At 42.2% G+C, this 26,731-nt stretch overlaps 1 protein-coding gene across 2 annotated transcripts; it reads right to left on the bottom strand.

Moving 5' to 3' along the window:
* Positions 1-6,631: 6,631 nt before the first annotated feature.
* NOB1 (NIN1 (RPN12) binding protein 1 homolog) lies at positions 6,632-26,207 on the bottom strand. 2 transcript variants are annotated; one of them, XM_007524579.3, is made up of 9 exons: positions 26,071-26,207; positions 25,838-25,970; positions 22,810-22,940; positions 18,988-19,059; positions 18,661-18,789; positions 18,391-18,582; positions 17,438-17,535; positions 16,366-16,510; positions 6,632-7,316 (listed from the first exon to the last, which is right to left on the bottom strand). In XM_007524579.3, exons 1-9 carry the CDS (start codon positions 26,131-26,133, stop codon positions 7,047-7,049), a joined length of 1,233 nt encoding a protein of 410 aa, XP_007524641.1. In that variant the 5' UTR covers positions 26,134-26,207; the 3' UTR covers positions 6,632-7,046. The 2 variants fall into 2 exon arrangements, with proteins under 2 accessions (XP_007524641.1, XP_060041269.1); XM_060185286.1 differs by having other exon boundaries at positions 7,116-7,316; positions 16,355-16,510.
* Between the last annotated feature and the right edge of the window lie 524 nt (positions 26,208-26,731).

Raw genomic sequence — 26,731 nt, 5'->3', positions numbered from 1 at the left:
AGATGTTTTTTAAATATTTAATTTATTTATTGGACAGAGACAGAAATTGAGACAGATGGGGAAGATAGTGAGGAAGAGAGACACCTGTAGCACTGCTTTACCACTTGCAAAGCTTCTCCCCTGCAAAGCTTCCCCCCTACAGATGGGTACCAGGGGCTTGAACCTGGGTCCTTGCACATTGTAACATACACACTCAGCCAGTTGTGCCACCACCCAGCCCCTATTATTGACTATTTTATTCATTATTGCCATCCTAGTGGGATCTCACTACAATTCAAGTTGCATTTCTCTTATATTAATTGAAAAAGAGATGTAACATACATAGATTTTTTTTTAAATGAGTTTATTAAAGAATTAACCTGTGGACTCAAATTGAACCTGGTTACAGTCCTCATGCTGCTGTTAGAGAATTAGTCGCAAAAGCAAGTTTTAGGGTTAGAAAAAAATAGCTTAGTTGGAGGGCCCAGGAAGTGCCACAAATGTTGAAGCACACACATTACAGTTTGCAAGGGCCCAGGTTCAAGCCCCTGGTCCCCACCTGCAGGGAAAAAGCTTCACAAGTGGTGAAGCAGGGCTGCAGGTGTCTGTCTCTTTCCCTCTCTATCCCTCTTACCCTCTCAATTTCTCTGTCTCTATCCAATAAGAAAGAAAAAGAGGGGGGGTCGGGCAGTGGCGCAGTGGGTTAAGCCCATGTGGCGCAAAGCGCAAGGACCGGAGGAAGGATCCCGGTTCGAGCCCCCGGCTCCCCACCTGCAGGGGAGTCGCTTCACAAGCGGTGAAGCAGGTCTGCAGGTGTCTTATCTTTCTCTCCCCCTCTCTGTCTTCCCCTCCTCTCTTCATTTCTCTGTCCTATCCAACAACGAACAATATCAACAATGGCAATAATAGTAACCACAACAAGGCTACAACAAGGGCAACAAAGGGGGGGAAATGGCTTCCAGGAGCGGTGGATTCATGGTGCAGGCACTGAGCCCAGCAATAACCCTGGAGGAAAAAAAAAGAAAGAAAAAGAGGAAGAGAGAGAGAAAGAAAGAAAAGAAAAATAGCTTAGTTGGATAGTGTGCTACTTTGCCTTATGCATGACTTATATTTGGTTTTGAGCCCAGCCTTAACCACAAGAAAGGAAGTTCCAGTGCTGTAGTCTTTCATTCTGCCTCTTTTGTCTGTATCTTTAAAAAAAGGGGGGGGGCTTGGTGGTGGCACACCTGGTTGAGCACATACATCACAGTGCACAGGGACCCAGGTTTGAGCCCCCAGTCCCTACCTGCAGGGGGGAAAACTTCACAAGTGGTGAGGCAGGGCTGCAGGTGTCCCTCTGTCTCTCTCTTCCATCACCCCCTCCCCCCTGGATTTCTGGCTGTCTCTATCCAATAAATAAATAAATAAATACATAGACTTTGAAAATTAAAAAAGTAAAATAAATAAAATGGATTGTTATAAAGGTTGTATACACTGTGTATTCATGATGGGAGGTTACAACTAATATCTAAGGAAGTCTACAATATTGTACTATTAGTTAGATAATATTAATCATGTCATCTATGCATTGAGACAACCAAGTGAGGTCATTTTATTTATTTACACCATTAACCTTTTCTTCTAGTCATGATCCAGCAGTTCTTTGTAACCTTGATGGCTGGTGATCATGTCTCAGATCTAAGATTACTTGGATTCTTGTTTTAAGATTGTACAATCCCAGGGTAGAGGTTATGCAAATGATAATGCAAAATGGTTACACAAAAGACTTCCATGGGGCCATGGGTGGCACACTAAGTTAAGCACGCATATTACCAAGTGCAAGGACTTGGGTTCAAGTCCCTGGCTCCCCACCTACAGGGAGGATGTTTTACAAGTGGTGAAGCAGGTCTGTTGGTCTTTCTCTCCCTCTCCCCTCCTCCTCTCTGTTTCTCTGTCCTATTAAAAATAGGGGGAAAAATGGGGAAAATTTGCCACGAGTAGTGGATTCATAATGCCATTATGAAAATAAATAAAAGTGGTCTGGTAGGTGGCACAGTGAATAAAGCATTGGACTCTCAAGCATGAGGTCCTGAGTTCAATCCCCAGCAGCACATGTACCAGAGTGATGTCTGGTTCTTTCTTGCTCTCCTCCTATCTTTTTCATAAATAAATAAATAACATGGAGCCTGTCAGCATGGAGCCTGGTGATGATAAAAAAGAAAAAAGCCTTCCATGCCTAAGGCTGCAAGGTCCTAACTTCAATCCCTAGCACCACCATAAGCCAGAAATTTGCAGTGCTCTGGTAAAAATAAGTAAATAAATAAATAAAATGGGGGGGATGTACAATCCCTATGGCTTTTTGAGCTGGCCTCTGTCCCAGGAATACGTATGTGCTGGGCATTGTCTGTCAACTAAAAATTGAGTGTTCTCAAGGCTTCCCTTACATCCCTGGGGGCCAGGCAGGCACCACAGAGCTGCAGGAAGCAATTTTGATTGTCTTTATTATCTAGAAATAAACGGAGTCGGGCAGTAGTGCAGTGGATTAAGCGCACATGGTGCAAAGCACAAGGACTGGCTTAAGGATCCTTGTTCGAGCCCCCGGCTCCCCACCTGCAGGGGAATCGCTTCACAGGTGGTGAAGCAGGTATGCAGGTGTCTTTCTCTCCCCCTCTATTTCTCTCTGCCCTATCCAACAATGACGACATCAATAACAACGATAACTACAACAATGAAAATCAACAAGGGCAACAAAAAGGGAAAATAAATAAACATAAAAAAAAAAAAAGAAATAAAAAGCAAGGCTAGGAGAATCCTCTGGAGTCCTCCATCCTTCTCCCAATGAAAGAACACAAACAGCCTCATTAGTCACCTGTTAAGACACCAGAAGTCCACGTGTGTGGCTCCTTTTCTGCACAAGAAGTCCCCAAAGCCCCCTTGCTTTTCTCTGAGTTGCCACTGGTGGACTTAGAATATAGCTCAGGCCTCTCTGGGGACCTGAGTATCTGTTGTCCCCAGTGTTTCCATGGCTACCAGCCAGCTATCCCTGGAGGTAATAGGTCTTTGGTACCGGAGGAAAAATGATTATTCTATTGTGAACTGCATCCATCCTATTTCTCATCTCATCATCACGAGTACTCTTGCCACTGTGTTGGATTTCCTGTCCACTGTGTTGGATTTCCTGTCTTTGGCTGCGTTTTGCTGGGTAATTTAGTTCATTCTGCATTGCATACCATAGATTACCTTCTGCCAGACTTGGGTCTCATGATTCAACTGGCATTTCTGCAGAAATAGCTGCATTGGTTATGGAAATTTTTTTTAATTTTTTCATTGATGATTTAATGATCTGCAAGATCATAAAATAATAGGGTATAGTCCCACACCACTCTCACCACCAAATTTTTTTATATTTATTGTAGTTATTATTGTTATTGATGTCATCGTTGTTAGTAGATAGGACAGAGGAAAATGAAGGGGAAGACGGGGAGAGAAAGACAGACACCTGCAGATCTGCTTCACTGCCTGTGAAGCGACTCCCCTGCAGATGGGGAGATGGCGGCTTGAACTGGGATCCTTACACAGGTCCTTGCATTTTGCGCCATGTATGCTTAACCCGCTGTGCTACCACCCGGTCCCCGCCACTCATTTTTTTAAAATGTTTTTTGTCAAGCATACATTTATTTATTTATTTATTTTACCGGAGCACTGCTGTGGTACAGGAGATTGAACAGGCATGAAAGTATCTCTGCATAACTATTATGCTACCTACCCTTGCCTGTTCCATCTATTTTGTCCCAAAGGACACAATGCCGTTTTTTTTTAATTGCTGAGTAGTACTCCACTGAGCATATTCCTTAATTTTTTTAAAAAAATAATTATTTTTGTGGTCCAGGAGGTGGTGCAGTGGCTAAGGCATAGACTCTCATGCATGAGGTCCTGAGTTCGAGCCCCAGCAGCACATGTACCAGAGTGATGGCTGGTTCTTTCTCTCCTCCTATCTTTCTCATGAATAAGTAAACCCTTAAAAAATAATAATTTATTATTTTATTTTTTTGCCTCGAGGGTTATCGCTGTGGCTTAGTGCCTGCACTACAAGTCCACTGCTCCTGGAAGACATTTTTCCCATTTTGTTACACTTGTTATTGTTGCCATCGCTGCTGCTGTTGTTGGATAAGACAGAGAAATGGAGAGAGGAGTGGAAGACAAGAGACTTCACTGCTTGTGAAGTGACCCCCTGCAGGTGGGGAGTCAGGGGTTTGAACCGGGATCCTTGCACTTTATACCATGTTTGCTGTTGCCCTACTATCCGGCCCCCTATTTTATTTTTTTGACTTTATTTGATAGGACAAAGAGAAATTTAGAGGGAAAAGGAAGATAAGGAGAGATAGACACTGCACACCTGCTTCATTACTTGTGAAGCTTTGCCCCTGGGTTGAACCTAGGTCCTTGCACACTACAATATGTGCTACCACCTGGCCCCAATCCTTTTTTTTTTTTAAAAAAAAATTTATTTTCCCTTTGGCTGCCCTTGTTGTTTTTCATTGTTGTAGTAGTTATTTTTGTTGTTGATGATGTCGTCATTGTTGGATAGGACAGACAGAAATGGAGGAGGGGAAGACGGGGAGAGAAAGACACCTACAGACCTGCTTCACCGTCTGTGAAGTGACCCCCCTGCAGGTGGGGAGCTGGGGGCTTGTACTGGGATCCTTATGCCGGTCTTTGCATTTTGCACCACATGCGCTTAACCCGCTGCGCTACCGCCCGACTCCCATCCCATAACTTCTTTACCCAGTCATGTCAGTGGTCATTTAGGTTACTTCCATATTTAGGCTATTGTGACTAATGCAGTTATGAACACAGAGGTGAACGTGTTTTTGTGTCTTTTGGATAAATGCCTAGCAGTGGTATTGCTGGATCACGGTGTTTCCATTTGTATTTAAGGATCCATTTTTTGCTGTGTGATTCATTTTATCCCCATAGTAATTATTGTTGTTGTTGTCACTGTGTATTCAACTGTCTAGGTTGACTTTTTCAAAGACACAGAACCAGAGAGGCAGAGGGAGAAAAAGAAAGACACCACAGTACTGAAACTTCCCTCAGTGTGAAGGCTTGAACCTGGGTCTCATATATGACAGTGCAGGCATACTATTCAGGTGAGCTATCTTGCCAGCCCCCACAGTAATTTTTCTATTTTCACAAAAATACCTCCAATTATGGAAAACTCACTTTCAGCTTCTGAGAGTATATAACTTCTGGGGGCATTTCTGGGGGCCAGGCTGTGGTATACCAGGTTAAGAATATGAAGCTCGGGGGTTGGGCAGTAGCACAACTGGTTAAGCACAGGTGGCGCAAAGCACAAGGACCGGCCGGCCATAACGATCTCGGTTTGAGCCCCCAGCTCCCCACCTGCAGGGGTCTCTTCACAGGCGGTGAAGCAGGTCTGCAGGTATCTTTCTTTCCCACTCTGTTTTCCCCTCCTCTCTTCATTTCTCTCTGTTCTATCCAACAGTGACATCAGTAACAACAATAACTACAACAATAAAACAAGGGCAATGAAAGGGAATAAATATTAATAAAAAACTTAGGAGTTGAGTGTTAGTGCACCTAGTTGAATGCACATGCTACAGTGTGCAAATACCTGGGGGAAAGCTTTTCAAGTGGTGAAGCAGTGCTGCAGGTGTCTCTTCCTCCTTGACCTCCCCTTTCCCTCTCAATCTCTGTTTTTAAGTAAACAAAACATGTATTTCAAAGAAAAAGATACAGAAAGAGATCAGAGCACTGCTCCATTCTTAAGGTGGTTCAGGGGATTGAACCTGGAACCTCAGAGCCTCAGGCATGGCCATCTTTTATAGAACCATCATACTATTTCCCCAGGCCTCAGATAAGAGTTTTTTTTTCTAGTTGTTCATTCATAATTTTTTTGGTAGTGGCCAATGGCCACAGCCCTTCCCATTTTCTCCCATCATTAGTATAGACAGTTTTAGATTCTTGCAATTTATGTTAAGAGTTTGGTTATTTGTTATAGCCCAAAGCTGCTGGAAATAACAGTGCCTGCAACTATGTTTTGTGGGCTTAGCCTAAGTAGTAAGAGTCCATAGAATAATCAAATATTTGAATTGGTAGCTTCTCATAAGGGAGTGCCAGGCAGCTGATTAAAAACAAATAAAAAAATGGAAGCTTTGAAGGCCAGGGAGGTGGTACAATGGGTAAAGTGTTGGACTCTCAAGTATCTCCACAGTGAAGAAACTAAGTCACAGGGAAACAGACTAGAGGAGTCCCATCTAGCTTGAAGGACAATACACAAACAATTTGGTAACCTTTGGATTGTTATATATTAGATAATAGTAATGTGATTACATTTTCTGAACTTGATCATTTTACTACTTTATTAAAGAATACCCTTTCCACAAGAGTTAATTTGTATTCTTGTGTGTTGAGAATAAAGCAAATAAGGCAAATTAATAATAAGTGAATCTAGGGAAAGGCTTTATGGGAGTTCACTGAATTTTCCTGGAACATTTCAAAGGAAGCTTAAGTGACCAGGAAAATACTTAAACTGATAAGAGTATTGAACTTGTATGCCTAAGATTTCTGGTTTCTCTCTTCTGTTCTCTACTTCATGTGAAATTCTCTCATATATGATGTCTTTTTAAAAAAAATCATTAAAAAAGGGAAAACTTCTCATAAAATATTTATTAAATTTTCTGCCAAAAGATAAATCTGTATTTTAATTCTTGGATATATCCCTCAAATATGTTTTCAAATAATCTAAGCAGCAACAATTTGGTTTATTTACTAAAAATGTACAGAAGTGTGCAAATACATATACTAAGGAAATATGAACATCTGGAAGTCTTCTTTAAAGGTTGAAAATTTGTTCCCGAGCACAACACTTCACTGTCATCAAGATTGCCTTTACAGTGACAGGAATGACACCAGTGTTACCACCCATCCAACACCCTAAATTCAGTGCTAACACCAGGCCTATTTCCAAAATCTTCTAGATGGTTCTGGAGCTGGCACAGCTAGGGAAACGAGGCACCAGTTCTCCAGTTGCAGAACAATCCAGTCTGCATGTAAGAGCTTGTACTTCACCTCTTCTTCACAAATTTTTTTCTAGAAGCATTGGGATTTAACCGTCTCCTTCCTGCTCCCAAGGTGTTATCTCGAACCTGCAGGATAGCCGACCTGCTAGAGATGTCATTCTCTGCAAAAGGAGAGATCCCGGCTATGTAGTCAGGGGCAAACACGTCTGTTTTCTGCTTGGCCTTTTGGGACAGTCGTAGCTGAGGGAAGCGCTGATCTTCAGTCAGATGGGGGTTGATGGCATATTTGCCACCTTTGGGAGTAGGAAGTGAATACTGCAAATAAAACCAGAAGAAAAAAAAATTAGAAGATGCATACTCACATCTATCCAGACCCCTTATTCTTTCCAAATTAGTTGGCTTTCTGTTGTAAAGAGGAACTTTCTCTTGTGGTCCGGGAGGTGTAGTAGTGGATAAAGCACTGGACTCTGAAGCATGAGGTCCTGAGTTCCATCCCCAGCAGCACATGTACCAGAGTGATGTCTGGTTCTTACTCTATCCTATCTTTCTCATGAATAAATAAGTTAAAAAAAAAAAAGGAATTTTCTCTTTGTCTTATGTGTAAGAGTGTTCTCAGGTGGGGGCCACGTGGTAGTGCAGTGGGTTAAGCGTACATGGTACAAAGCGCAAGTACCTGCGTATGGATCCCGGTTCAAGCCCCCGGCTCCCCACCTGCAGGGGAATTGCTTCACAGGCGGTAAAGCAGGTCTGCAGGTGTCTTTCTTTTCCCTTCTCTGTCTCCCCTCCTCTCTCAATTTCTCTCTGTCCTATCCAACAACAAGGACAACAGTAATAGTAACAACACCACCAATAAACAAAAAAAGCAACAAAAGGGAAAAAAAAAAATCGCCTCCAGGAGCAGTGGATTTGTCATGCAGGCACCAAGCCCCAGCAATAACCCTGGAGGAAAAAAAAAAAAAAAAAGAGTGGTCTCAGGTTTTATTTTAGTGTATGGGCAACGATCTATTGACAAGTATTATTATTGTCTCCAAGGTTATTGATGGGGCTCGGTGCCTGCACTACAGATCCACTGCTCTTAGAGGCCATTTTTTTCTCACTTTGTTGTTGGATAGACAGAAATTGAGAGAGGAGGGGAAGAGAAAGATACACCTGCAGACCTGCTTTACCACCTGTGAAGCGACTCCCCTGCAGGTGGGGAGCCGGGGGCTCAAACCGGGATCCTTGCCAGTCCTTGTGCTTTGCGCCACCTACACTTAACCTGTTGTGTTACTGCTCGACTACCAAAGTATTTTTATTCATTATTGGCTAGAGACAGAGAGAAATTGAGAGAGGAGGGGAAGATAGAGAGGGGGAGAGACAGATAAAACACCTGCAGAACTGTTTCACTGCTTGTGAAGCAACCCCCCTGCAGGTGGGGTGCCAGGGGTTCGAACCAGGATCCTTACACTGGTCCTTATGCTTTGCACCATGTGCACTTAACCTGCTGTGCTACCACCCACTCCCCTACATCTATTAATTATTTTGCACGCTCATACTATTTGTGGAGCCCCTTTAAGCTGGCTTCTATGTCCTGTTGACTTGTCCCAGTTACTCTCTGAATCTGGGTTTTTGGAGCCGCAAGAAAGAAAGTAGTTTTGTGTAACAATTATACTAACCCCACTGCCACAAACTTTAGATTTATACAGAAATTGCAAAAAGTGGTCCTACAAAACAACTGGCTTGTACTATTCAAAAAACAGTAACAAAAACTAAAGCAATTAAAAACAAAAGACTTGAGAAATTACTTTAGTTCAAAAGAAACTAGAGGGATGTTATAATTATAAAAGCAGTGTGTAATCTAGTTTGGACTCTATGAACTAAAGATCCTCTTTTTGTAGGAAGTGGAAGAGGACTTACAAGCATGAGGTCTCTATTTTGATCCCTAGTACTGAATATGTTAGAGTGCTCTAGCTCTTTTTGTTAATATATAAACAAATCTCTTGGGGGTTGGGTGGTAGAGCCCTGGGTTAAGCACACATATTATGAAGCCTGTGCAAGGATTCTGGCTTGAGCCCCAGCTCCCCACCGGCAGGGGGTCACTTCACAAGCAGTGAAGGCTAGTCTGCTGGTGTCTTTCTCTCCTCCTCTTTCAATTTTTCTGTGCTATCCAATTAGGAAAAAAAAAAAGAGGGGTCAAGCAGTGGCACACCTGCTTAAGCACAAACATTACAACGCACAAGAATCCAGGTTCAAGCTCCTGGTCTCCACCTGCAGGGGGAAAGCTTCACAAGTGGAGAAGGGCAGTAGGGGATCCAGGTCCAAGTCCCTGGTTCCCACCTAAAGGCCTGTAGGTGTCTCAGTGTCTCTGTCTCTCCTTTATCTCCTCCCTTCTCTCTCAATTTCTATCTCTATCCAATAAATAAATGAAAGCAATCAAAATACTTTAAAAAAAAAAAATGGATGGGACTTCCGGAGGCGGAGCTACGAGCAGCAGATCGCTTTCTCTCCTCTCCTCTCCCGGATCAACTAGGAATACCAAAGGAGACCACCCGGGACCGAAACAAGACAGGACTAGAATGACCACAGGAACCCAGTAAATCACCCGTGAGTACAAACACGCGTGGCTGGTGACAGAGAGGAGAGAGGGGCCTAAGGAGAGATTAAGTGGCTGCTAACAGTTGAACAGTTTATCAGTGGAGACACCACCTCCAGTCTGCTCCACAACAAGGGAACAGCTGAAGTGAGGAAAGGACTCCCCAGAGACTCACCAAGTGCAACTCTGAGTCTCCATTGCTACTACCCTCAGAATCTGGAGCAGTGACAGGAAGCAGCGACACCAGGGGACAGAGATCTAACCGGGAAACTCAGGAGAAGACCTACACCTCAGTGGCATAGCTGAGGGGCTGTGAAAGTCTCTTTGCATAACCACTGGATTATCTCTGCCACACCCTGCTTTATCTCTTGGTCAGGAGTCAGTGATTAAGCTAAGAAGCCTATTGACAGTTTAAAAGCCCTCAGGCTCCCATAGCCTACAGGGAAGAAAAAAAAAAGAGGCTTTTACACCACTGAGCTCCAACTCAGGGATTGAAAAAACTGTTAACTTCCACCACGGTAAACCCTTTAATTAAATTACTTAGACACAAGTCAATCCAGGCAATAGTGATCAATAATTTGAAAAGTACTGATAAAGGGAACTCATAACATAATATATAAAATGGTTAAAATAACAAGGAAAAATATTGGAGACTCGAACCAGGACAAGAGTCCAGCTAAAAGTCCTCCAGAGGGTGAAGCACAAAACAACGAGTTCAACATCCAAACATTAGCTAAGGAAATAATAACAGGAGTGAGTAAAGAATCTGAAAAAATTGTAATCAGAAATGCAGGAACAACAAATGAGAATATGGAAGAAAATACTAATTATCTCATGGTTATTAGAGAGCTGAAAGCTGAAATCGCTGAGCTAAGAATGCAACTAGCTGAACAAGCTAAAACAGTATCAGAGCAGGGCAACAAAATAGATGAACTCCAGAAAACAATAGAGGGCAGAGAGAATAGAATCTATGAGGCTGAAGACAGAATTAGCAAGATTGAGGGTGAATTAGAGACAACTAAAAAAGAAGAGATCTCAAAAAGAGATTAAGAGATGCTGAAAACAATAACAGAGTCCTATGGGATGACTTCAAAAGAAACAATATACGCATTATTGGCTTACCAGAGGAAGAAAGAGAAGGAGAGGAAGAAAGCATTTTCCAGGCCATAATAGCTGCAAACTTCTCTAGTCTAGACAACACCAAAGACATAAAGATTCAAGAAGCCCAGAGGGTCCCAAACAGAATAACCCAGACCTAAGACACCAAGACATATCATACTTAGAATGGAAAGGAGTAAGGATAAAGAAAGGATCCTGAAGGCTGCAAGAGAAAAACAAAGAGTCACCTACAAAGGAAAACCCATAAGATTAGCAGCAGACTTCTCCATACAGACACTACAGGCCGGAAGAGAATGGCAAGATATCTATCGAGTGCTCAATGAGAAAGGCTTTCAGCCAAGAATACTATATCCTGCTAGACTGACATTCAGACTAGATGGAAGCATCAAAACCTTCTCAGACAAGCAACAGTTGAAGGAAGCAACCATCACTAAGCCTGCCCTGAAAGAAGTTCTGAAAGGTCTCCTATAAACAACCAGACCACCACAAATAAGACATATATCAAAACACTCTAAAACTCTACAAGAATGGCGTTCAAATATCTTCAATCTTTGATATCAATAAATGTCAATGGCTTGAATTCACCTATTAAAAGACACAGAGTAGGAAGATGGATCAGAAAACACAACCCAACAATATGCTGTCTACAGGAAACCCACCTAACTCAACAAGACAAACACAGACTTAAAGTGAAAGGATGGAAAACTATCATACAAGCCAATGGCCCACAAAAAAGGGCAGGAACAGCTATTCTCATATCTGACATGATAGACTTTAAAATAGATAAGATTAAAAAAGATAGGAATGGACACTACTTAATGCTCAGAGGATCAGTCAATCAAGAGGACTTAACAATTATTAATATCTATGCACCCAATGAGAAGCCATCTAAATACATCAAACTTCTACTGAAAGAGCTACAACAATATATTAACAGTAACACAATCACAGTAGGGGACTTCAACACCCCACTATCTCAACTTGACAGATCATCCAGGAAGAAAACCAGTAAAGACATAAGGGAGCTAAATGAAGAGACAGATAAACTAGAACTATTGGACATTTTCAGAGTCATTCATCCCAAGAAACTGGAATACACATTTTACTCAAATCCACATGGATCATTCTCAAGGAGAGACCATATGTTAGGACACAAAGACAGCATCAGCCAATTCAAGAGCACTGAAATCATCCCAAGCATCTTCTCAGACCACAGTGGAATTAAACTAACACTTAACAATCAACAAAAGATTAGTAACAGTCCCAAAATGTGGAAGCTCAACAGTATACTTCTTAACAACTTCTGGGTCAAAGAGGAAATCAAGAAGAAATCAAAATGTTTCGAGAGTTCAATGAAAATGAAGACACAAACTATCAAAATATTTGGGACACAGCTAAAGCAGTCCTAAGAGGGAAGTTCATAGCTATACAAGCACACATTAGGTAACAAGAAAAGGCACAAATAAACAGCCTGATTGCACATCTCAAAGACCTAGAAGAACAACAACAAAGGAATCCTAAAGCAACCAGAAGGACAGAAATCACTAAAGTTAGGGCAGAAATAAATAACATTGAGAATAGGAAAACCATACAGAAGATCAATGAAAGTAAATGTTGGTTCTTCAAAAGAGTAAACAAAATCGACAAACCTTTAGCCAGACTCACAAAACAAAAAAGGGAGAAGACCCAAATAAATCGGATAGTAAATGAAAGAGGAGATATCACAACAGACACTGCAGAAATTCAACATATCATGCGAGGCTTCTATGAACAACTATATGCCACCAAGCTAGAGAACCTGGAAGAAATGAATGATTTCCTAGACACCTACCAACTTCCAAAACTAAGTAAAGAGGAAGTGGATAACATGAACAGGCCCATCACAGCTAATGAAATTGAAACAGTTATCAAAAATCTTCCCAAAAATAAAAGTCCTGGACCAGATGGTTTTACAAATGAATTCTACAAAACTTTCAAAGAAGAACTAATACCTCTACTCTTAAAAGTCTTCCAGAAGATTGAAGACACTGGAATACTCCCTGCCACTTCTATGAAGCCAACATCACCCTGATACCAAAAGCAGACAGGGACACAACCAAAAAGAAAACTACAGACCAATATCTCTGATGAACATAGATGCGAAAATACTGAACAAAATTCTAGCCAACCGGATACAGCAGTATATCAAAAAGATTGTTCATCATGACCAAGTGGGGTTTATCCCAGGCATGCAAGGTTGGTTTAATATACGTAAATCAATCAACGTGATCTACCACATCAACAAAAGCAAGACCAAAAACCACATGGTCATATCAATAGATGCAGAGAAAGCCTTTGACAAAATACAACATCCCTTTATGATCAAAATACTACAAAAAATGGGAATAGATGGAAAATTCCTGAAGATAGTGGAGTCTATATATAGCAAACCTACAGCCAACATCATACTCAATGGTGAAAAACTGGAAGCATTTCCACTCAGATCAGGTACTAGACAGGGCTGCCCACTATCACCATTACTATTCAACATAGTGTTGGAAGTTCTTGCCATAGCAATCAGGCAGGAGCAAGGAATTAAAGGGATACAGATTGGAAGAGAAGAAGTCAAACTCTCCTTATTTGCAGATGACATGATAGTATACACGGAAAAACCTAAGGAATCCAGCAAGAAGCTTTTGGAAATCATCAGGCAATACAGTAATGTGTCAGGCTATAAAATTAACATTCAAAAGTCAGTGGCATTCCTCTATGCAAACACTAAGTTAGAAGAAATTGAAATCCAGAAATCAGTTCCTTTTTCTATAGCAACAAAAACAATAAAATATCTAGGAGTAAACCTAACCAAAGAAGTGAAAGACTTGTATACTGAAAATTATGAGTCACTACTCAAAGAAATTGAAAAAGACACAAAGAAGTGGAAAGATATTCCATGTTCATGGGTTGGAAGAATTAACATCATCAAAATGAATATATTACCCAGAGCCATCTACAAATTTAATGCTATCCCCATCAAGATCCCAAGCACATTTTTTTGGAGAATATAAAAAATGCTATAAATGTTTATCTGGAACCAGAAAAGACCTAGAATTGCCAAAACAATCTTGAGAAAAAAGAACAGAACCGGAGGCATCACACTCCCAGATCTCAAACTGTATTATAGGGCCATTGTCATCAAAACTGCTTGGTACTGGAACATGAACAGACACACTGACCAGTGGAATAGAACTGAGAGCCCAGAAATGAGGCCCCACGTATGGACACGTATGGACATCTAATCTTTGACAAAGGGGCCCAGATTATTACATGGGGAAAGCAGAGTCTCTTCAACAAATGGTGTTGGAAACAATGGGTTGAAACATGCAGAAGAATGAAACTGAATCACTATATTTCACCAAATACAAAAGTAAATTCCAAGTGGATCAAGGACTTGGATGTTAGACCAGAAACTATCAGATACTTAGAGGAAAATATTGGCAGAACTTTTTTCCGCATAAATTTTAAAGACATTTTCAATGAAACGAATCCAATTACAAGGAAGACTAAGGCAAGTATAAACCTATGGGACTACATCAAATTAAAAAGCTTCTTCACAGCAAAAGAAACCACTACCCAAACCAAGAGACCCCTCACAGAATGGGAGAAGATCTTTACATGCCATACATCAGATAAGAGTTTAATAACCAACATATATAAAGAGCTTGCCAGACTCAACAACAAGACAACAAATAACCCCATCCAAAAATGGGGGGAGGACTTGGACAGAATATTCACCACAGAAGAGATCCAAAAGGCCGAGAAACACATGAAAAAATGCTCCAAGTCTCTGATTGTCAGAGAAATGCAAATAAAGACAACAACGAGATACCACTTCATTCCTGTGAGAATGTCATACATCAGAAAAGGTAACAGCAGCAAATGCTGGAAAGGGTGTGGGGTCAAAGGAACCCTCCTACACTGCTGGTGGGAATGTCAATTGGTCCAACCTCTGTGGAGAACAGTCTGGAGAACTCTCACAAGGCTAGAAATGGACCTATCCTATGACCCTGCAATTCCCCTCTTGGGGATATATCTTAAGGAACCCAACACATCCATCCAAAAAGATCTGTGTACACATATGTTCTTGGCAGCACAATTTGTAATAGCCAAAACCTGGAAGCAACCCAGGTGTCCAACAACAGATGAGTGGCTGAGCAAGTTGTGGTATATATACACAATGGAATACTACTCAGCTGTAAAAAATGGTGACTTCACCGTTTTCAGCCGATCTTGGATGGACCTTGAAAAAATCATGTTGAGTGAATTAAGTCAGAAACAGAAGGATGAATATGGGATGATCTCACTCTCAGGCCGAAGTTGAAAAACAAGATTAGAAAAGAAAACACAAGTCGAACCTGAAATGGAATTGGAGTATTACACCAAAGTAAAAGACTCTGGGGTGGGGTGTGTGGGTGGGGAGAATACAGGTCCATGAAAGATGATGAATGACATAGTGGGGGTTGTATTGTTAAATGGGAATCTGGGGAATGTTATGCATGTACAAACTATTGTATTTACTGTTGAATGTAAAACATTAACTCCCCAATAAAGAAATAAATTATATAAAAAAAAATATGTTCTCTAGGAGCAGTGGATTTGTAGTGCTTTCACTGAGCCCAGTGATAACCCTGGAGGCAAAAGAAAAAAAATCAAGTCTCTTTAAAAACGGACCATAACGTAAGGATCCCGGTTCAAGCCCCCGGCTCCCCACCTGCAAGGGGTTCATAGGTGGTGAAAGCAGGTCTGCAGGTGTCTATCTTTCTCTCCCCGTCTTCCCCTCCTCTCTCCATTTCTCTCTGTCCTATCCAACAACGACAACAACAACGATGATAAACAAGGGCAATAAAAAGGGGGTGGGGAATGGACCACAAAACCCTTGACATAAAATTTGTGGCAATGTCTGAATAAAAGAGCTGTATCACAGCAGTGTTTACATCTTTGTTTTGATAATTATACTGTGGTTTTTAGCTCAGGAAATACACTAAAGTATTCAGTGGTAAAGGGGGCTCATATATACACTTTTTTAAAAAAAGATTTTATTTGTTAATGAGAAAGATAGGAACAGAGAAAGAGCCAGACACCACTCTGGTACATGTGCTGCCAGGGATTGAACACAGGACCTCGTGCTTGAGAGTCTAGTTCCTTAGCCACTGCGCCACCTCCTGGACCACTCATATATACATTTTTCTCTCATAGTTTAGAAAGGATATACTACCACCTTAAAGTAGGGTGGTGAAATTAACATGGGGAAGTCCAAGTGAAAGGTAAGCAAGAATTCTTTGTATTGTCTTTGCAACTTTCTTTTAGGGAAAAAAAAATTCTTTTACTAATGAGATGGACAAAAAGAGAAAGAAAACCAGGGGACTAATGGGAACTGAATTTGGGAACTCATGCTTAGGAGGCCAGTGCTTTATCTACCTCACAGACCACTCTTTGCAAATTATGTATAAATCTAAAATAGTATAATGGTTACGCCAAAAAGGTTTTCATGCTTGAGGCTTTTCTAAACCCCAGGTTCAATTCCCAACACCACCCTAAACCAGAGTAGGGCAGTGCTCTAGAAAAAACATAAATAAATCTGAAATTTGTTCACTAGACTCCTGGTGCCAAGGTCTTCCTTTCCTACCGGCCACTCACCCGTAGGCCTCGAGGGTTCAGCACTTTTGGGTTTCGGGAAAAGTGCATATGCAGGGTACCATCATCACCGACAGTCACAGACACTTTCTTCAGAGTCTTGTTTCCACAATGTGAACAGAACACGCGGTTCATGTCAGATGTTGTTCTGGAGACACAAAGAAGGTTTGGTGTAGTGAATCCCCAGTAGCAAACCTGATTACCAGAGCACAAGGGGAGTCACTGGCCTCAGAGGATAAGGGAACAAGAAATGGGAAATCAGGATCTACAACCTGCGATCTTACCAACAATGTATTTTCTCAAGGGGCGCAATAAAACCCTAAATACCTTATCCCCAAATGTTAGTCTGGGCATTAGGCCAGGAGGTGACTCTCTAGATGCCAAAAATTTATTAATGAGTTACACAGGAATGGTTAAATGTGTATGGGTATTGAGGGGTGACCCTCCTTATCTATGTTATTTCAAAACAAATGCATGACATTCCATGCATAAACCCTTTATTAATTATTACTAAATGTTTTTCCCCCCCTCCTCCAGGGTTATCACTGGGGCTTGGTGCCTGCACTACAAATCCATTGCTCCTGGAGGCCATTTTCTTCTATTTTGTTGCCCTTGCTATTGTTATTGCTACTGTTGTTGGACAGGATAGAGAGAAATGGAGAGAGAAGGGGAAGACAGAGAGGGGAGAGAAAGACACTTGCAGACCAGCTTCACTGCTTGTGAAGCAACTCCCCTGCAGGTGGGGAGCCAGGGGCTCGAACCAGGCCTTACACTGGTCCTTGGGCTTTGTGCCATGTGCACTAACTTGCTGTGCTACTTCCTGGTCCCCAAGATGAGGGTTCTTAGCTCCAGGATTCATACCCTTAATCCCATACTACTAGGATCAGAATTAAATAACTCACTCTTAATGTCTTATTAGATGTGAGGTCACTGGCAGAACCTAGTTCACAAAGGAATGATGAAGTGAAGTAAGTACCTGTGCATAAGACTCTCCATAAAGAAGTTGGAAGAATGAATAGGAGGACAGGAAAATGTTCAATAGAGGAACAAAAGGTCCAGATTATCAATTACGTACTTGAAACAGCCATGGCAGCGCAAGATGTAACTCCGTGCCTCGCGGATCAGCATGCCGTTCACAGCCAGCACGTGTAGCCCCATCTGGAGCAGAACATTCTGCAACCAATAAGTTAAACAGGAACTGAAATCAATGAAAACCTCATTTTGTTTAACATCTAACATAATGGCTAGTAGTCTGGCTCATCAAGGGTGTTTGCTAAGGAAAAGTAAGCTAGGGGCCATGCACCTGGTTGAATGCACATGTTACAATGCACAAGGACCCAGGTTCAAAGCCTCTGGTCTCCACCTGCAGGGGGACAGCTTTGTGAGTGGTGAAGCAGTGCTATTGGTGTCTATCTCTCTCCCTCTCTATCTCTTCCTTCCTTCTCGATTTCTGACAGTCTCTATCCAATAAATAAATGATTAAAAAAAATTTTGAATATCTATCAATTTGTCACTAGGAATCTCTAGCCTATCTATCTATCTATCTATCTCCCTACCTATCTATCATACATAATTTGTCACTAGGAATCTCTAGCCTCCATGCAAAACCCAAAGCAACTTAAGAGCACAAGTACAATTTGCATAATAGAAAAAGCAGTACTACACAAAAACTTTTTCTCTCTTTTTTTGGCCACTGGGGCTTTGTGCCTGAATGATTCACTGTTTCTGGTAAATATTATTCCCCTCTTCAGATACTTCAGTGGCAGGGAGGGAAAGACGAAGCAGGAAATATCACAGTATTGCTTCACTACTCATGAAGCTTCCCCTTTGCTTTTTCATTTTCTCATGTGGTAGCCAGGAGCTCAAACCCAGTCCCTTGTGCACTCTACCAGGTAAGCCCTCTCCTACTCCCTACAAAACAACTTCTATACCCTGCAGCCCTTTCCTTACCCTTTGTCTTGCCCCATCCCCAACTCAAGGATTTGCACAACACAAAACTCAGGGCTAACTCACATCCATTCCACCCACCTGCATGGCAAAGTCTGTGGTCACACAGCCCACCCGTATGTCCTTTGGGATGGTGCACTGCTCCAGCTCCTGCTGGACCTGCTTGATGTTACTGGGGGTTATCCATCCACCCCCATCATTGTCACTATCTTCACTGTCCCTTTCTTCATTCTCTTCCTCCTCTTCACTTGGAACATCTTCACCTTTGTCAACCTGAAACATTAACACAATTCATAATCTCTGGAAGATAGGGTGTTGTCACCATGAGGATACCATACACTGGGGCCTTACCAGCAGCTCTTGCAGTTCATGATCAATATTAGGCAAAGGGTTCCTCCAGAACATGAAGGAATTGTATTCTAGATCCTCAGGTTCACTGGTGGGGTGCCCATTTTCTACTGGTTCTTGCCAGTGTTGTGGCTAAAGTTAAAGGAATAATATTCTTAACACCAGAAAATGGAAAAGGTTACAGATGAAATGCTGACATACATAAAGATCAGATAAGACTGGATAAAATGTGGTATTGGTCTTGGAGAATTAAATCACTATAAACTATCTGTGGAGATACAACATGTAACAGAAAAGAGTATGAAAAACAAGGCATGAATATAGAATTACCTTTGAGGGCAAGTGGAAGCCAGAAATATGTAGAGGAGTTTCTGGATGCTGAATCGATGAGCTCACTTTAACCTTTAAAACGGAGACAGGAAAAATGTTGACATCTCTAAGCAAAGAAGTATAGTTTGGGAATTCAACATGGAAAAAATATATTTACCTTTATTGACATAAATAGTATTTGAGGGGGCCAGGTGGTGGTGCACCTGGTTGAGCACGTTACAATGCACAAGGACCTGAGTTTAAGCCCCCGTCCCCAACTGCAGGGCGAAAAGCTTCACAAATGGTGAGCCAGTGCTTTAGATGTCTCTCTCTCTCTCCCTGTCAATTTCTGGCTGTCTCTATCCAATAAATATAATAAATAAATTAAATAAGGTAAAGAGTGGTCCAGGAGGTGGTACAGTGGATGGAGCATCAGACTCTCAAGCATGAGGTACTGAGTTCGATCCCCAGCAGCACATGTACCAGAGTGATGTCTTGCTCTTTCTCTCTCCTCCTATTCTCATTATAGAAAATACCCAATGATATCACTACCATCAAACTGTATTAAATGTGTTTATATGTATCTTTAGCTTTTTTCTCAGGAGTGGGAAGCCTTTTTTCTACTAAGGGCCATTTAAATATTTATAATATCACTTGAAGCTCATAAATTATCAACTTAAAAACAAGCACTTAAATATTGTTTTATATATATAAAGCTCCTAGATCTCTTGAATTTTGAGTCCTGCCTGCAGCTGCCTTGTGAGCCAGATGTCCCCCACCTGTCTTAGAATAAATGCCTAATGATGGAATTGCTGGGTCAAAGAATACACTGTTTTAAGAACTTTTTTTTTAAAGATTTTTAAGTATTTGTTTATTCCCTTTTGTTGCCCTTGTCTTATTGTTGTAGTTATTGTTGTTGTTGGATAGGACAGAGAGAAATGGAGAGAGGAGGGGAAGACAGAAAAGGAGAGAGAAAGATAAGACACCTGCAGACCTGCTTCACCGCCTGTGAAGCGACTCCCCTGCAGGTGGGGAGCTGGGAGCTCTAACTGGATCCTTACGCCAGTCTTTGTGTTTTGAAACCACCTGCATTTTTTTTTGCATAGAGGTGACTATGCAAAAAAAACAAAAAGATGAATTTGTATAATGATTATGCAAAGACTTATGTGCTTGAGGTCCTAGACTCAATTCCCAGCACCACAAGCTAGAGCTGAGTAGTGCTCTCTAAACAATACAAACATAACCGGGCATCTTGGGAGGTATTACTGTGAATAAAGAATTGTATGCGTGATCTGGGAGGTGGCGCAATGGATAAAGCACTTAACTCTCAAGCATGAGGTCCTGAGTTAAACCCCCGGTAGCACATGTACCGGTGTGATGTCTGGTTCTTTCTCTCTCTCCTCCTATCATTCTCTCATTCTCATTAATAAATATATAAAATACTGAGCCCCAACAATAACTCTGGAGGCAATAAATGAACTGTATGCTGAAGTACCAAGGCCCTATGTTTAATCTTTGGCATTACATGTGCCTGAATGATGCTTTGGCTTTCTAACCCCTGATAAATTAAAAAAAAAAAAAAAAATTGCCACCTGGGTTATCACTGTGGCTTGGTGCTTCCCCCTGCTGGTGGGAACTCATGCTCTTGCTCATGGTAGGTAATGTGCACGCTCTACCAGGTGTGGTACTGTCTGGTCCCATTATAATAAAACTTTTTCTCAAAAGTTATTTATTAGACATAGCCTGAAATTGAAAGGATGGGGGAGATAGAGAGAGTAATGCCTACAGCCCTACTTCCCCATTTGTGAATCTTTTCCACCTGCAAGTAGGGACTGGGGGCTTCAACCCGGGTCCTTGCACATTGTAACACGTGCACTTAACCAGGTGTGCCACCACACCCCCCCCCCGGTTTTATTTATTTATTTATGAGAAAGATAGGGGAAACCAACAGTGCTGCCAGGGACTGAACTCAGGACCTCATGCTTGAGAGTCCAATGCTTTATCCACTACACCACTTCCTGGATCACCCCCATGAATCTTTACAAATAAAAATAATTGGCAAAGTGGTCTGGGAGGTGGTGCAGTGGATGCAGTTTTTGACTCTTCAAGCATGAGGTTCTGAGTTCAATCCTTGGCAGCACATGTACCAGGATGATACTCTGGTTCATATGTTTTCTCTCTTCTCCTATTTCTTTCATTAATAAGTAAAATCTTGAATAAAAAAAAATTGGGAGTTGTAAAAAACTGGGAAATGCAAATGTTAACTAGATATCTGTCAATATTGGAGAACTACTATTTTGTGTAAATGTAATGGTTTTGTGATTAGTTTTTAAATTTAAGTTAAATATGAATGTCTGAGTTCATACTAACTATAGCTGGGGATTGGTAGATATAAAGACATATCCTGAGTTCATAATTGTGAAGGCAGATGAAAGAACACTGGGTGTATAATATTAACCCCCCTACTGTTGTTTTGTTGTTGTTTGCTTGTTTTGTTTACCAGAGTACCGCTCAGCTCTGGCTTGTGGTGGAGCTGGGTAATGAACCTGGGGCCTTGGAATTTTAGGCATGGAAGTAATTTTTTAAAAAATATTTATTTATTCATTCCCTTTTGTTGCCCTTGTTGCTTTATTGTTGTAGTTATTGTTGTTGTTACTGATGCCATTGTTACTGATGTCGATGTTAGATAGGACAGAGAGAAATAGAGGAGGGTAGACCTGCTTCACCGATTGTGAAGGGACTCCCCTGCAGGTGGGGAGCGGGGGGGGGGCTCGAACCGGGATCCTCACACCAGTCCTTGCGCTTTGCGGTACGTGGATTTAACCAGCTGCGCTACTGCCTGACTCCCAATTTTTTTTTAAATCTTTATTTATTGGGTAGAGACAGCCAGAAACTGAGAGGATGGGGGATATACAGAGGGAGAAAGAGAGACACCTGCAGCACTACTTCACCACTTGCAAAGTTTTCCCGCTGCAGGCAGGGAACAGGGGCTCAAACCTAGGTTCTTCAGCATCATAACACCTGCGCTCAACCAGATGTGTTACCCACCACCTGGCCTGTGAAAGTAATTTTGCATAACCATTATGCAATGCTATCTCTTGGCCTACAGATTTACTCATTAATAATGAGTTGGGGGGGTTAGAATGATGCAGAAAAATGAGAAATGTTACACATATACCTACTACTTTATGTCAACTATAAACTATTAATCCCCCCAGTAAAGAAAAAATAAAGGGTGGGGTAGATAGCATAATGGTTATGCAAAGAGACTCTCATGCCTGAGGCCCCAAAGTCCCCGGTTCAATCCTCGCACCACCATAAGCCAAAGCTGAGCAGTGCTCTGTAAAAAACAAAACAAGGGAGTCGGGCGGTAGAGCAGTGGGTTAAGCGCAGGTGGCGCAAAGCAAAAGGACCGGCATAAGGATCCTTGTTCAAGCCCCTGGCTCCCCACCTGCAGGGGAGTCGCTTTACAAGTGCTGAAGCAGGTCTGCAGGTGTCTATCTTTCTCTCCCCCTTTCTGTCTTTCCCTCCTCTCTCCATTTCTCTCTGTGCTGTCCAACAACAACGACAACAATAATAACTACAACAGTAAAACAAGGGCGACAAAAGGGAATGAATAAATAAAAAAATAATTAAAACAAAACAAAAAGAAAAAAATAATGAGTAGAAAGAGAGCAAGCAGAGCATCTCTATGGCATATGTGATGTCCAAGATCAAACTGGGACCAAACTGGGACCTTGTGCTTCTAAGAGCAGCACTTTATCCTTGGTCCCACATACCAGGCCAATGATCCTGATAGTTTCCATAGTAAAAGGTTAAAGGTCAACAATTCTTTTGGTTTACCTTCTCCGGTTCTTGTTTTAGGTGAGAAACACCAACAAATTCTGCTTCCAATTGGTAGGTAAGGGCCAGAACTTGAATATCTGTAGCAGAGAGGCTGGGGTAGTCTCCAGTTTTCTTTGAAAACTCAGTCACTGTAAACAAAAATCCCCATTTTTAGTTAAGAGGATAAAAGCCAAATGCACATTAATAATTCAAGTATATGGGGATGGGGGGGTAGATAGCATAATAGTTGTGCAAAGAGAGTCTCATGCCTGAGGCTCCAAAGTCCCAGGTTCAACCCCCTGTACCACCATAAGCCAAAGCTGATCAGTGCTCTGGTAAAGTATATAGAAGGGGCTAGGTGGTGGTGTACCCAGCTGAACACATGTTACTATGCTCAAGGGCCTAGCTTTGAGACCCTGGTTCCCACTTGCAGGGGTTAAGCTTTTCGAGTGCTGAAGTAGTGTTGCACATGTCTCTCTTCCTCTCTATCCCCCACCCTCTCGTTTTCTGCCTATCTATCCAATAAAGATTAAAAAAAAAAAAAAAGTACATGGTAAGAACTTTGGATCAGTATCTTAATACTTATTTCTTGATCTTTTTCTAGACACGAGGCATTTGTATCTCTCCCACCAGTAACCATGCGAATTTACTATGATATTTTAGTGGAGTGCAGATGCAGCAACATGAAAACAAAGTTAATAAAAAGTCACCGGGTCATTATAATTGTAAACAAAGAATTTCTTAGCTGGGCACCAGTATTATGTTAGGTCTCTTCTCTCCCAGCTCTAAAATTATTTTATTGTAAAATTTAACTATCCAGATTAATAATACAGATTCCAAAATGAGATGGAAGATCTCACCAATAATCGTTAGTTTATGATGTAACAGATACTAAACAGTTTTGTGTATAAAATACTAACCAAAACAACAACAACACCACCTCAATTTAGGGCCAGGAAGATATCTCAATTAATGTTTTACAGTATTGGGCTGTAATATGCCCACGGTGCTAGTTCTGATCTCTGGCACTATCACAAGCCAGACCACTAGGTGATCTGACCTCACTCATAAAATAAATGTTAAGGGGAGTCAGGTGATAGCCCAGCGGGCAATAGCTAAGTGGGTTAAGTGCACGTGGCGCAAAGCGCAAGGACGGGCATAAGGATCCTGGTTCAAGCCCCCAGCTCCCCACATGCAGGGGAGTCGCTTTGCAGGAGGTGAAGCAGGTCAGCAGGTGTCTTTCTTTCTCTCCCCCTGTATTCCCCATCTCTCTCCATTTCTCTCTGTTCTATCCAACACAACGACATCAATAACAATAACTACAACAATAAAAACAAGGACAACGAAAGGGAAAATAAATATTTTAAAAAAGAAAAGAAATAAATGTTAGGGAGCTGGGGAGATAGCATATTATGCAAAAGACTTTTTAGAAGGCTGAGGTTCCAAGGTCCCAGCTTCACTCCCCAGTACCACCATAAGCCTGAGTTGAACAGTGCTCTGATCTTTCTCTCTCAATAAAAATAAAACAATTTATTTATTTATTTTTTTAACCAGAGCACTGCTCAACTCTGGCTGATGGTAGTTTGGAGGATTGAACCTGGGACTTTGGAGTCTCAGGCATGAGAGTCTCTTTGCATAACCATTATGCTATCTACCCCCCCCCCCCCCGCGCGCCTAAACATAGTATATTTTAAAAAGTAAATTTTACACTATGTACTTTGTACTAGATTCTACTTAGTACTGTATTTCCTCAGAAAGACTAAGCAACTTGTCAGAGATCAGACAGAAAGTTGGTACAGAGCTACAGCTGTCACAAACTAACAGTAGTAACAGTAGTAAGAATTGCCCCAGTGGTGGTACGGGAAGTGGTGCAGTAGATAAAGCATTGGACTTTCAAGCATGAGGTCTGGAGTTCAATCCCAATCAGCACATGTACCAGAGTAATGTCTGGTTATTTCTCTCTCTTCTCCTTTCTCATTAATAAATAAATAACATCTTTTAAAAATAACACCTTTAAAAAATCCTGTTTGAGTATCTCTGCCTAGATCCTTAACGAAACAACAATGCTGATCTCTTAGTGACAACTGTTTGTCTTTCGTGACCAACACAACATCTCAGCTTCTGAAGCTGCTCCATAATGCAAAACAGCCGTCACTCTGATCTAATGAAAAGAAACGAATGAGTATGTCTGTCTGGGTCTATTTTTTAACCCACGCAAACACATGGATGCTTAAAAACCCTAGATACTCCGCGGAGGACCATATCCCTCACTTGATGCGCTCAGCAAGCTCTGAGGTGGGTGGTGCTGTTGTTATTCTCACTTCACAAATGAGGCTGAGTGATTAGCAAGGCCTGGCCTGGACTCCCGACCCAGGAAGTCTCTTTCCCATCACGATTAGTAGCAAAAGGTTTTTAAAATCCGCTGTGGAAAAGGTACCCGTGGGTGGTCCCCGAAATGGCGCAGTGGATGAAGCATTGGACTGTGAAGCATGAGGTCCCGAGTTCAGTTCCTGGCAGCACATGTACCAGAGTGATGTCTGGTTCTTTCTCTCTCCTGTCTTTCTTATTAGTAAATAAATAAAACCTTTTTAAAAAAAAAAATTTATTCCCTTTTGTTGCCCTTTTAATTGTTGTAGTTATTGTTGTCGTTGTTGGATAGGGCAGAGAGAAATGGAGAGAGGAGGGGAAGACAGACACCTGCAGACCTGCTTCACCGCCTGTCAAGCAACTCCCCTGCATGTGGGGAGCCCGGGGCTCGAACCAGGATCTTTACGCCGGTCCTTGCCTGCTGCGCCACAGCCCGACTCCCAATAAAACCTTAAAAAAAAAAAAAAATAGAAAAGAAAAGGTACTCTGGGGGTAGTGGTAGATAGCATAATGGTTATGCAAAGAGACTCTCTCATGCCTGAGGCTCTTAAAGCCTCAGGTTCAAGCCTCGGCAGCACCAAAAGCCAGAGCTGAGCAGTGCTCTGGATCAGAATAAACAAGTCCCCGAACCCGAGCCGGTACCCTCTGCAACCCAGCCGGCGCCCAGCGGGACACTCACCGCGCCGCACGGCCTCGGCGCCGGGCTGCCGGAAGCGCAGCTCGTAGGGCAGGACCGCGAGGCGCCTGCGCGTGGCCTTGTCCCGGATCTCGCCCACCACATCGCGGATGGTGTAGATATTCTTCCCGATGTCCTACAGGGACACAGGCGCAATTCACACCCGCTCGGTACCCCGCGCGCGTTAAGGGGCAGCCAGCCCACACCCCGCTTCTCTCAGCCGGAGCCCCGGGTACCTGCAGAGCCGCGTTCCGCAGGAAAGCCCCGGCATCAGCCACAACGTGCTCCACCAGCGCCATCTTGGCTGCACTAGTCCCGAAGCACGCATGCGCAAGGAGCGCCGGCCCAGCCCGGTCTCTCCGTGAAGGCCCCTGGGAGTAGAGAAGAGCCGCCGCGATGTAGCAGCGCCCTCTGGCGGCGCCGCCTACCTCCCCCGCCTAGGTCGACTTGTCACGCCATGGACAGGGCCACAGCTGGGGCAGGACACCTGAGCAAATATTTGCACCTCCCCTCGTTAGCGTCTTCTTTCCTTTTTGTTTCTTACTTGTTTTCTGTTGTATTTATTTATACAAAATAAAAGAGACAGAAAAACAGAGCACCATTCTGGCACGTGAGATGTTGGGAATTAAATTTAGGACCTTAGGCTTCCACGCCCATCACCTTCTCCGCTGAGATCACCCTTCTTCACTTTAAAATGTAAAACCTCTCTATATGCTCATTGTAAAGTCACTCAACAGATAACCTAATTAACCATCACAGCAACTCTTTGAGATACTATTTTACAGACAAGGGATAAGGACTAGACAACTAGACCCTAATAGGACTAGACGTGATTACGATTAGATCAGCACACCACAAATTGACCTAGGTCACTTTTGTGGTCACCCTACTTAACTC

Source organism: Erinaceus europaeus, chromosome 2 (genome assembly GCF_950295315.1).
Source record: "Erinaceus europaeus chromosome 2, mEriEur2.1, whole genome shotgun sequence".
NCBI lineage: Eukaryota > Metazoa > Chordata > Mammalia > Eulipotyphla > Erinaceidae > Erinaceus > Erinaceus europaeus.
This window is presented reverse-complemented; position numbering and strand designations above follow the sequence as displayed.

Coding starts and splice junctions, on each gene's coding strand:
- NOB1 (XM_007524579.3), bottom strand. CDS start 26,133: ATGGCGCTGGTGGAGCACGTTGTGGCTGATGCCGGGGCTTTCCTGCGG. Junction 18,583..18,660: donor ATGAACTGCAAGAGCTGCTG/GTAAGGCCCCAG, acceptor TTAATGTTTCAG/GTTGACAAAGGTGAAGATGT. Junction 17,536..18,390: donor CCACAGACTTTGCCATGCAG/GTGGGTGGAATG, acceptor TATTGGTTGCAG/AATGTTCTGCTCCAGATGGG.